The 13118-nt window shown below is 36.2% G+C and overlaps 1 protein-coding gene across 1 annotated transcript in view; it reads left to right on the top strand.

The window, feature by feature from the left end:
• LOC121408612 (uncharacterized protein YMR196W-like) overlaps window positions 1–13118 on the top strand; it is a 40037-nt gene that overhangs the window by 17656 nt on the left and 9263 nt on the right. Inside the window, exons 3-12 of the mRNA XM_041600140.1 lie at window positions 634–816; window positions 1226–1468; window positions 2408–2557; window positions 3571–3773; window positions 4637–4864; window positions 7439–7555; window positions 8406–8557; window positions 10068–10188; window positions 11212–11371; window positions 12443–12645. Coding sequence (XP_041456074.1) covers window positions 634–816; window positions 1226–1468; window positions 2408–2557; window positions 3571–3773; window positions 4637–4864; window positions 7439–7555; window positions 8406–8557; window positions 10068–10188; window positions 11212–11371; window positions 12443–12645 — 1760 coding nt within the window. The remainder of the gene's footprint in view (window positions 1–633; window positions 817–1225; window positions 1469–2407; window positions 2558–3570; window positions 3774–4636; window positions 4865–7438; window positions 7556–8405; window positions 8558–10067; window positions 10189–11211; window positions 11372–12442; window positions 12646–13118) is intronic.

Raw genomic sequence — 13118 nt, 5'->3', positions numbered from 1 at the left:
TCATAAAATGAAGAGGTTCTCCAGGCTGGCTTTCAAACTCACTCAACACTCCGTTTTGTTGACGATCAGCCATGCATTAAATCTTTTGTTCACCACGCGAAAGCTTCTGTGGGAAACCAGTGAAAACACGATTATCTCATGAAATTATGGAAATACAAGCCTTATTTCAAATGACCAGAACTTTTTTATTTCTTGACCATTTTCTGTAATTGAGGTACCAAATTAAAGAGCAGGTATTGAACTTTTCAGAAATGTGGTTTCTTTTTGAAACCCAGATACCCCTCGCCAAATTAGTTTTTGGTATCCTTTCTTCAAATTGTTTTTGCTCACTCATGCGTGAATAAGAAATAAGCTAAGTAATATCAGATGAAAGAGGAGATTCTAAGCTTTAAATTGGTAGGTCATTTATTTATTCTATTTATGATTAAGTTATGATAAATGATCGCTAAATCTCGGTTTCGTTTATTCTGGGACGCACTGTATAGTATTTCCAAGTGATTATAGACCAAGTTTTTATACAAAAAGCAAGACTTCGTGGTAGTGCATTATGTCAATGTTAATAGCACAATCATTTTGCTCTTTTGACATTGCAAAACATTGTAAAACTCTCCCTTCAAATTCCTACCCCTCCAGGTCCAGAAGGTAACCATGGCGAAGACTGCAAGGAATGTTACTACTACCTTGACTCCTCCCCTACCCACAGCTATATGAAGGGACTCTATAAATATCCTCAAGGGGAATACCCGTATGCTGAGCTTGCAGGAGAGAACAGGAAGAGGAATGTTCACGATCCAGAATATGAACTTGAAGATACCGGTAAGACTGAACTTGGTTTCTTCAGACCCTGGTTCTAATTTCTACTATGTGAATGGGTACCCGGTAGGAAGAAAAATCTTCAATGCTTGAGCGCCTATATGGCGGCTCGGCGAACAGCTGGGGTAATGATATTATAATACCACATATAAGGCGCAGTCGAGTATATTAATATTGTAGCTGCACTATACATGTATAAATGGTCATTATTATTATTATTATTAGTAGTAGTAGTAGTAGTAGTATTGTTATTATTATTAAGATTATTATTTTTGTTATAATCATTATTATTATCATAATCATCATCATCATCATTATTATTAATATTATTACTACATTTAAATGCAACTATTTCTGCAGTGAGCTTCTTGTTGGTCACAAATACCTTATAACCTTCATTTGTTTCATCCAGGTACATTCAACGAAAGCAAGTACTGGGATGTTGTTGCGGAGTATGCGAAGAATTCACCAAACGACATACTGAGTCGCATCACGGTATACAACCGCGGTCCCGAGGCAGCGACCATTCACGTTCTGCCCACGTTGTGGTACCGTAATACATGGATATGGGGCTGTTCACATGAGGGCTGTACCATGAAACCTAAAATGACGCTAATGAAGAATGGCAAGACCATGTGCTCTCACGAAACATTAGGTAATAATTGAAAAACCAGAAGAGGGGTGCTTCATGAATTTATTTGTAAAGTTTTGCATGAATTTTGTGAATGAATGAATCATAAAGTGCCAAAATGTGAGCTCAAAGTTTCTTTTTTATCCACGAAGTGTATCACATTTCGGATACTTTTTAGAAAATAACTATGAATATAAGATGAAAACTTAGGTGATACTGGTATTCATCAAGTATAAATGTTATTGGTGATCCCACTTGTGGAAAATAAGTTGCTTTTCTCGATGATAATAATGGCATGACTGGTCATCCATAGAATGGTCCAAATCAATGGCAAGATGATACTGAAAATTCCTTGTCACAAATCTTTTGGTACAATGACTTAATGCCACGATGACAATAACAAGAAGTCTTTACAGGAATTGGCACAGAGTTGTTACCAAGGGCTCTTTTTGGTGGACACATTCAGTGATGGGTGGATCTGACCTAATCTGCTGGGCAAACCCTTCACTCGAAATAAGGGTCTGAATGTGCAGCCTACTCATGCCTTGTGTACTGAAGGCTTGGAACAGAAAGTTTTGTGCTAGTCTTCGCGTGGAGGCACACTTGTTGATCAAATTTCCAATGAGGGTCTGTGCCTGCAGACTAGTTCTGACCTATGCTGCCCTCTGTAGTGACAACACTGGATTAGCATGCTATTCATCAATTTGTAGATATTGTGTTTAATGTGGGCAGGGTAGCAAGTTGCCTATTGCTTTTGATATATATTTTATAGTAGATTGTTCGTGAAATCATTCCTTTCCTTCTCTCTCTGTCTGTCATTTACCATACATCAATCTCTCAAATATTGTTTTAATCTGAGAAGGGCAGCAACTTGCCTTTTGTTGTTTATTTGTTTGTATAGAAGTTTGCTTTGAAATCAATTTGTGTTTTCCCCTTTCCTGATGCTTTCTATTCATTGCCTAGGCAAGTTTGCATTTGTGTATGATGTGGGACCGGACGGTGAGAAACCAGAGATACTCTTCACAGAGAATGAAACCAACATGAAGAAACTCTACGACGTTGAACATTACACAAGCTTTGCCAAGGACGGCTTCAACTCGTACGTCATAAATGGTGAGATAGCCATAAAAACCTGAATTTATGCATGAAAATCATTTTTTTTATGTCAAATCACTATAAGACCGCAGAAATTGTTTCTGTATTAGCCAAAATTAAATTGACAAGATGTAAGTAAATCATGCTTTCCAGTCTGGTTTGACAATTTTTCTTAATGTGATTATCAATCTTACAGAAGGTGGACTTATGCCTACCCAAATGTATTTACTCTTGTCTATTTATTTATCAATTTCAATTCAGTACATTTACATAATTGATGTATTTGGCTTCTTGACATTTTTTTGTCTAGCTTGCAAAGCAGAACAAGACTATTGGCGCCGCTTTTCCGACAGCATCGTCAACATCAAATCTTAACCAAGGATAAGTTTTGAAATGACATCATAACTTAAAAAATATATGAACCTAGTTCATGAAATTCGGACATATGGGTAATCAAGTATTACTGAACATCTTGCCTGAGTTTCAGGTCACATGACCTAGGTCAAAGGTCATTTAGGGTCAATGGACTTAGACCATGGTGGGGGAATCAACATCGTAATCTTAAGCAAGTTCCACTTGTATAATGATTACAATGGTTCTACACTATACAATACAATAAAATACAATACACACAATTAAATAAAGCTTAATTCATTCATGTATAGAATGGTATGTTTGAATTAATTGTAAGTGCATCTGAATGATTGAGATTGAAGTTTGAGTGTAACTACCTGTGCCATCAGGTCCAGAAAATACAGTAAATTCCACTGTGCCACGCAATGTTTGAAATTGTATTTTTGAGAGTAAAAATCAGTTCCAAAATTATTAACATTTTAGAAAAAAAAATTATTCCAGTTTTAAAGCAGGCACTGTAGAATGCATACATGTCAACTATCACCATATACTACTACATAGGAAACTCGGTAGTGACTTTATTTATAGTTCTCTGTCTTCCAATTTGTCCCACTTTCTTGGATTCCAGGATTTGTACTGTTCACTGTTGTACTGTTAAATCATACTTATATTCTCAGGTGAAAAAGAAGCAGTAGATGTCCGTTGTCGAGGAACCAAGTGTGCCCCTCACTATGTCATAGAAGTAGCAGCCGGAGGGAAGGCCGAGGTGAGGTGTAGGTTCTTTGCAGAGAGTGAGGATCCAGGGACTTACTTCGGTGCGGAAGCCTTTGATGCTGTCTTTGACGCAAGAATCAAGGAGACGGATGAGTTTTATAGTCGGGTAGGAAATGATAGTTTCTACCCTGAGATAGTAGCTTTTTTAAGGTGTAGAGATGGGGAAAAAAGCTTGTTTGCCTTTTTGTCACTTAATCTCTTTTTAAAGATATATATCTATATTTGGCTATCATAGTGTTGAAAAGGTTCAATAGGTTCAATAATGATTATGTACTAAACATAACCACTGGAGAGAAAGCTGAGGTTGGTTGTTGAAGGTTTAGAGATTAAGGACCCTGGAATTAACTGTGGCGAGGATTGTTTTGATGGTATATTTTTAGCTAAAATCTGTAACTGAGAAGTTGCATAGTCAGGTTAGTGATTACATTTTATCTGCTTAGATACTTGCTTGGTTAATCTTGGATATAGATGGAAAAGTCAAGCTAATTATGAATTTATTCTAGGATATCATGGGACTTCTCTTATTCAAGATCGTTTTAAGGTCATGTATTTTTGCAATTAGCACTCCTACAGTGTGCAAATTCATTCTCAGAGTGGCCCTCAATTCGATCAATACATCATGGACTTCACATTTTGCACAGTCAGTAAAGTTTAAGAATGTCTAATGGGGTGTTGCAAGAAACTTGCGATCAATTGCAAGTCAATTTTTGGTCTCTAAATCAATCATATGTCTTGCAGTTGATTGCAAATTAGTGATTGATTGCTAATTTGCTCCTTGAAACAAGAAGTTCAATCTGCTTTGCTACAGCTAACGTTGATCTATCAATTGTAAAATTGCAACAGAATATTTGCAATTGAGCAAATATTTTCTTGTAACACCCCCTAAGTTTATTATCCCTGTTAGAGCAACAACTTGTGTGCCCACTTTAAATTCCATTTTTGCCTCATTTAATTATCCCCTCCCCTCAGGTCATTCCATCCAATTGCAGTCGAGAAGAGCAGAGTATGGCTCGTCAGTGCTATGCAGGCCTGCTGTGGAGCAAGCAGTTCTACCATTACATTGTGGAGGGATGGTTAGGAGGAGATAAAAACATGCCTACACCACCAGAGAGTCGACTACAGGGTAGAAACAAAGACTGGAAGCATCTCTTCAACAGAGATATCATCTCCATGCCAGACAAATGGGAATATCCATGGGTAGGTCCTGTTTCACGAGACTTGAGATCAATGTAACTTTGGCATTTTGGTGAATACCATGGCAGCTGTGATTTTGATTGGCTGCTTGGTGGGACTTTCCATTGGAAGTGTAGAAAGAGAGCTCCATTTTGTTAAGACTTATGATCGATATAACTTTGTCATTCTGCTGCCCGTCTTACAAAGAGTTGCGATTGATCCGATCAATCCCAACTCTGGAAAGCCAGCAAAGTCGACATATAAAATACATGTTTGTTCAAAAGATTTTCTAGATATGACTGTATGTTCATGAATTCATTGATTTCTTGACAATTCGGTGTGTTCTCCTTTGTGTACATATGACATTTTGCAAATTTCCTGTAGAGAAAATTATGGCACTGTTGGATTTCCATAGAGTTACAATTGATTGTATCGATTGTAGCTCTTTGTAATACGGGGCCCTGGCGATTACTATGGAACCCTTTATATTTATTAATGGCTTGGTGGGAATGTCCATTGGAATGTCTATAGCAAGAGTGCCCTATTATGTTAAGACTTATTTTTTCATTCTTGTAACTACTGTGAAAACATTGATTGTGATTGTTGCAGAGCCCCATAGACTGTCCATGTTGGTTACCATATTGGCAAAGATATTTTGATTGTTAGATCTCTAAGAAACAGGCTCCACTTGTACATATTGATTTGTATGATAGATGGCGCCTAATGACCAATGTAATCAAGTGCTAAACTTTTTACTTGCTAGCCTGGATTTGACGTCTTTCCTGGTTAATTCAATTTTATCTATTTATTTGTTCATTCATTCATTCATTTATTTATTTTTGTCTCACCTGCATAGCAGAATGAGACTATAGGCGCCGCTTTTCCGACGGCGGCGGCGTCAACATCAAATCTTAACCAGAGGTTAAGTTTTTGAAATGACATCATAACTTAGAAAGTATATGGACCTAGTTCATGAAACTTGGCCATAAGGTTAATCAAGTATTACTGAACATTCATGTCACATGACGAAGGTCAAAGGTCATTTAGGGTCAATGAACTTAGACCATGTTGGAGGAATCAACATCAAAATCTTAACCTGAGGTTAAGTTTTTGAAATGACGTCATAACTTAAAAAGTATATGGACCTAGTTCATGAAACTTGGACATAAGGTTAATCAAGTATCACTGAACATCCTGCATGAGTTTTATGTCACATGACCAAGGTCAAAGGTCATTTAGGGTCAATGAACTTTGGCCGAATTGGGGGTATCTGTTGAATTCCCATCATAACTTTGAAAGTTTACGGATCTGATTCATGAAACTTGGACATGATAATAATCAAGCATCACTGAACATTTTGTGCAAGTTTCAGGTCTCATGATTAAGGTCAAAGGTCATTTAGGGTCAATGAACTTTGGCCGAATCGGGGGTATCTGTTGAATTATCATAACTTTTAAAGTTTATGGATCTGATTCATGAAACTTGGACATTAGAGTAATCAAGTATCACTGAACATCCTGTACGCATTTCAGGTCACATGACCAAGGTCAACGGTCAATGAACATTGGCCGAATTGGGTGTATCTGTTGAATTACCATCATAACTTTGAAAGTTTATGGATCTGATTCATGAAACTTGGACATAAGAGTAATCAAGTATCACTGAACATCCTGTGCGAGTTTCAGGTCACATGATCAAGGTCAAAGGTCATGTAAGGTCAATGAACTTTGGCCATGTTGGGGTTTTTTGTTGAATAACCATCATATCTCTGTAAGTTTATTGGTCTAGTTCATAAAAAGTGGACATAATAGTAACCATGTATCACTGAACATCTTGTGCGAGTTAGTGTAGTTTTCAAAGTCAGCACTGCTGCTATATTGAATTGCGTGATGCAGGTGAGACGGCCAGAGGCATTCCACTTGTTATTCATGTAGTTGTGTTGGCAATAATTGTTAGAGGAGGCAAAATTAGTTGTACCTCCACCTCTGGACATAGCGTCACTGGTTTTTGACATGTTCAATTTATTCTTACTTTTATGTATTGCTAATGATATGAAATTGACACCAAATTTGATGCATTAAATGTCAGAGAACCCTGAATGCCTCCCTGTTCGAGTGTACATGTTTGCATTTAGCCACTCCTGTACAATATATTGGTGTTTATATAGTGCTCTTTACACTGACTTTATCACAATGAGAGCAAAAAGAGCAAAAAGAAAATTATGGAAGAAAACTACATACATAAATGACAAGTAAATTAACTATTAATAACAAATGTCTTTAATGACTATTCAATTTCAATTTTCACAAAAGAGCAAATGGAATTAATTTTGATGCTGCACACTAGATGAATTTTTATGAGAATATGGTGAATTATCTGTACAAATAACTATTCACGAAAGTTGCCAATTAATGTCAATAATGTTAATTGTAGAAATTTTATTGCATAAAATTGCTTTACAAGAAATGAACTTAACATTAATTTTTGATTAATGCCTGCTTATTTAGCTTGGTGGCATTTCAAGTGTATTGCATATACAGGTCAAGAAGTATGTATGCATCAGTTTTGTTAAAATATTATTATTATTGTGTTCTACAGTATGCATCATGGGATCTTGCATTTCATATGATCCCGTTTGCCAAGGTGGATCCATTCTTTGCTAAGGAACAGCTTCTTCTCTTCCTCAGAGAATGGTATATGGCTCCAAATGGTCAGGTAAGAAATCAAATAATAATAAATCATACTCAATCAATGCTATTCAAATTATTTTCTTTGTGTTTTTGTCCACAGTGGAATATGGTTTCTGTTAGATTTAAATTACAAATGTGAAATAGATAGAAAATAGATACAGAAATGGACAAGCATTGATGGGATAGAGTGGGATATTAGAATTTGATGCCCATGATGCAATTCATAGTTGATGTTAAATGATTCAAAGAACGCTAATCAGAACATAGTTCAGATTAATTGTATTCATGATTAAGATGGATTGAATTTTTTTATATGATTCAAATAAAATAAAATTCATATGAAAATTCAGAAAACGTTCAGTTTGTTACGACGTTATTACTTGTACATTTGGATGTTTAAGATTAGTTCATAGTTTCGTTCAATTGATATTCAGATATATAAGTATCTTCTGATTTGCCGAATTGGATTCTGTCAATTTTACACTTGCTTAGATGGGATTTTCTGTATTTTAAAAGAAGTCTCTAAGCATTCTACAGTTATGCAGCATAATTACCATGGCTTTAATACAGCAACTCTTAAGCACTTCTGTGATTAAGAATTTTTTTTTTTTAGCCAGGTTACGTTCATATGGTTTTTTTAAGTGACAAACTTTCTGGAGCTATGGATTTAAAAGTCTGATAGATACAGAATTCAAACACAATTACACTGTAAATGCTTATTTATCACGATGATTAAGACTTCATTAGAAAAAGACATTTTATATTTATTTTGTATTCATTTATCTTTTCATTGTTATTTATTTGTTTTGTTTTAATATATTTGTTTTTCTATTGACTTGTTAGTTATATTTCATTATTTACATCTTATTGCCCAGATACCAGCATATGAATTTCAATTTGATGATGTGAACCCACCAGTGCATGCTTGGGCAGTGTTCAGGGTCTTCAAAATGACAGGGGTCAGAGGTCAAAGAGATAGACTCTTCCTAGCCAGGTGTTTCCAGAAACTCCTCATCAATTTCACATGGTGAGTGAAATTCAACTTCGTATATGCTTCAAAGTTAAGGTACCTTTAATAATCTAATTCGGCTCATCAGAAGAAAAGTCAGAGCTGCGTTTTTCAAGCGTGAATTTCGCAGCCTTTTATTACCAATTCCCACACTTCATCACAAGACAAACTAATAGGGGATGCAGGTAAGCTGCTATAAGATGCGCTGGCTGAACAAATATTATGTATTTGCCTTGTACCTTTTTAAAGGTATACTGTGGTATAGTTTTGAATTTTTTCATTCCTTGCTAAACCCCCCCCCCCCCCCCCTCTATTTCATATTTGTCCCCTTTCCCTCTCATTCTTTACCCTGCGATTATGCTAATATTTGGCTTTTCCTTTGAAGTCTAAATTTTTTTTGTTAGTGTCCGATCTCCTTGATTACTAATTTCATGATTATTTAAGGAACCTGCAGACATTAAAGGCTCTTTTTATGCAGGATCCTTCATATTTCACTTTATTTACTTCCATTATCTTTTGTATTTTTTATGTAATCAAATGTATTTCTTGTATTATTTTGTTATCTTGTGCAGTATGAAAATAAATTCAATTCAATCTTTAAAAATGCATCGTGCCTGTAAAAGTGAACAGACTTTTGACAAGGTACTTTGAGAGCAAGGACATGTGTCCTTCAAACTGCGGTTTAAAACCGTGATTTTCAAACTTCAAGTACCAGTAGAAAGGACTTTTTAACACATTGCCTCCAGGAAACGAGTGGTCCCTGTACAAAATGTATGGGAATTTGAGAATTCTGCATCCAACAGGTTTATTTAGAATACTTATACAGTGAGAATGATTCAATAATTCAAAAAATGATTTGTTTTGGGGAGGCACTAAATTCAGTCTTTTTTCTGTGTCTTTTATGGTCCACTGCTTATTCAAATAAACCTTCAGTTTTGAATAAATGAGTCCAATGTTGATAAAAGTTTTGATAAACAGTTGACTCAAAGCATAGCAAAATGATTGGACTTCACACCCTTGTGACCAAAGCGTGCTTCCAAAACCACCTATTTTTCTTTTATATTGGCCCTTGTGTGTTTAGACACTATTTAGACCATATATATGCCACAGGAAAAAATATCAAGAAAATTTGAGACCGCCTTAGAGTTTTTTTTCTCTTACCCAGAATATTTTTATTTCATGACTATTCCCGAAGGGTATTCTGCTGTACTTTGGCAAAAGGAAGCAAGTTATGAAAGTATAATTTGTTGTAAAAGAGCAATATGTGTTAGTTATTTACAGTGGCGTCAATGCAGTTTAATAACATATTTTCTTCAATATCTTTTCATAGAACGATCATTTCTCCCCCAAATTTTGCCTGAACATGCAACATACAAAGGATGTTTTAGAAACAACAGTAACTCAATTTTGACTGATGTGTCACTTGCTTCCTTTTGCCAAAGTTGGCCAGTATTGTAAGTAATCGTTTTCTAGGATTCTGGGAGAATATACCTATGATCTTTATATTCACAATACCTTTCATACGTAGGTGGGTGAATCGCAAGGATCCCGACGGCAAGAATATATTCTCTGGAGGATTCCTTGGTCTTGATAACATTGGAGTCTTTGACAGGTCACGACCTTTACCAACAGGAGGTCATCTTGAACAGGTGGGTCCTAGAAAATCAAAGTATAGAAGCAATATCAGGGGCCCGTAACACAAAGCTTAGCAATGATCGTAGAATCTTTTTCTACAATCGATTCCATTGACTGCAATGTACAATCAATTATGAAAATTGAGTGTACGATTGATCGCTAACCTTTGTGTTTTAGGGCCCCATAATATACAGCTTAACCATAGATTGTGGGGCTGATTTGATATGTATTCATAATTGTGAGGATTGAGTCTGGCTTGATATACAGAGTTTCTTTGGGAGCAATGTTTCCGGTAACAAATGTCATGCAATCATTCAAAATAATTTTTTGTAAAAGCAAAAGGTTAGGGAAAATAAGGAACAAACTGAAATTCTGATTGGAAAGTCATTGGAAATTGCAAAATATTTTGCATTATGGTTTTGGATTTTGCCGGCAAGGTACGAAGATACTACAAAGGGAAAGCTGGACAGTTAATAGAGCACCTAATAAAACACTTGGGAAGGGCTCCCAATGGCGTTGGGTTGGTACACATTCATTTATCGTCATTTTGGGTTGTGTGTAAAAGATATGGAGGAAATGGTGGAGGGGTGAAGGAAGAGGCGATTTTGACAATGTAAGATATTTTTTTTCATAAAATATCAGAAAAATTTGAAGTGGAAATATTTTAGAGTCTTCTGGGAAGGGGAAGATGGAATTATTCCCAAGAGCTGTCCCTGTTGCCCTCTCCATCACACCCTCTTTCATTTCCCCCATATACTTTATACACAACCGTGTACCAGTGTGCAAAGGTTTACTCTAATACTCAACAATAGTGGGCGTCCCTTCCAATGAACGATATTGAGCGTTTTTGAATGTCGCTGAAGTGTCAAGTCTTCCCCTTGTAGTGTCTGTGGTAGATATCATAGTTTAGTTTAGTTTACTCCAACGATGTTGTAGGACTAAGAGTAGAATTCTATTGCTGCCTTCATACAAATTAGATGCACGACTTGTGTTGTCAGGGAGGGGTATTTTTTTTATGGATTTTTTTTTTCTGTCAGGCTGATGGAACAGCATGGATGGCATTCTTCTGTGTGGTCATGCTGGACATCGCATTAGAACTAGCCAGAACTGATCCAGCTTATGAAGACATGGCCAGCAAGTTCTTTGAGCACTTTGTAGGGATCATTGATGCCATGAACAAAATGGGTGATGGTGAAGGTATAATGTGGCATTTCTTTTCCGACATTGTGGGAATGGGTTCCCATATCCTTTTAACAGTTCTAGAATAATATATGCTATGTCAAGAGGTGGGAGTATGATTATATTTCATATTGTGGGAATCATTGATGCTGCATGACGATGTCAGAGTATGAGATATTTGAGACAGTTGTAGAATAATAGATGCTATGTCAGGAGGTGGAAGTATGATTATATTTCATATTGTGGGAATCATTGATGCTGCATCACGATGTCAGAGTATGAGATAGTTGAGACAGTTGTAGAATAATAGATGCTATGTCAGGAGGTGGAAGTATGATTATATTTCATATTGTGGGAATCATTGATGCTGTGTCATGATGTCAAAGTATGAGATAGGTTCACAGTTGTAGAATAATAGATGCTATGTCAGGAGGTGGAAGTATGATTATATTTCATATTGTGGGAATCATTGATGCTGCGTCATGATGTCAAAGTATGAGATAGGTTCACAGTTGTAGAATAATAGATGCTATGTCAGGAGGTGGAAGTATGATTATATTTCATATTGTGGGAATCATTGATGCTGCATCATGATGTCAGAGTATGAGATAGTTGAGACAATTGTAGAATAATAGATGCTATGTCAGGAGGTGGAAGTATGATTATACTTCATATTGTGGGAATCATTGATGCTACGTCATGATGTCAAAGTATGAGATAGGTTCACAGTTGTAGAATAATAGATGCTATGTCAGGAGGTGGAAGTATGATTATATTTCATATTGTAGGATTCATTGATGCTGCGTCACGATGTCAAAGTATGAGATAGGTTCACAGTCGTAGAATGATTGATACTATGTCAGGAGACAAAAGTATGATTTGATTTTGAATTGTATGATCCATTGATGCTGTAAAAAATAGGTTACTGAGTTTGATTACCATATCCTTTAACAATGTAAGAATCATTGGTGCTATGTCAGAAGGTAGGTGTGTGAGTTGAATTCCCATTTCCTCGAATATTGTAAGGATCATTGGTGCTATGTTAGAAGGTATTTTGACACAGCTTTCAATGTTATGTTTCCTTTGAAGGACTTTGGGATGAGAAGGATGGATTCTATTACGATGTATTAAAGACTCCCACCTGTACCGTACCACTGAGGATCCGCTCTATGGTAGGATTGATTCCCCTCTATGCCTCACTTACGTTGGATGAGGAAGTGATCGGGAAATTACCAGGATTCCATAAACGATTGGATTGGTTCATTAAGAACAGACCTGATCTCTCTTCCCATGTAAGTACAAGGGTGCTCAAAAGTTAGTGAACCCCATCAGAAAATGAACATGTTTAACCCTAAAAAGACTGGGGGGGCTGATTCAGCCCCCCCCCCTTGACATTTTTCGCGATAAATCCGCCGCGCGAAATTTTTTGACCGCGTCGCTCGCTGACTTTTTACTTTCAAGTCTCGCGCAACTTTTGAGACCAAAATTGTGACCCCGGGTACGCGGTTCCAAAATTACGCAACATTTCGTAAGTGCATGCAGACCCCAAATTACTCAAAAACGTGAATTTGTGTACAAATCCAATGCAAATAGTGTTCTTAGCCAATATTCACAAATGCATCATTATTTTCCTTTTACTGCTTAAACTCAATTAATTTTATCTTTTTTATGGTCAAAATAAAGTCCCCAACAATTATCATTGAAAAAACAATACAAAACAAAAAGCCGAAAAACAAAGAAATACATAAGAAATTTAGGAAACAAT

This window comes from Lytechinus variegatus, chromosome 2 (genome assembly GCF_018143015.1).
Source record: "Lytechinus variegatus isolate NC3 chromosome 2, Lvar_3.0, whole genome shotgun sequence".
Taxonomy (NCBI): Eukaryota; Metazoa; Echinodermata; class Echinoidea; order Temnopleuroida; family Toxopneustidae; genus Lytechinus; species Lytechinus variegatus.
Note: the sequence above shows the minus strand (reverse complement) of the source record. Positions and strands in the feature narration are given on the sequence as shown.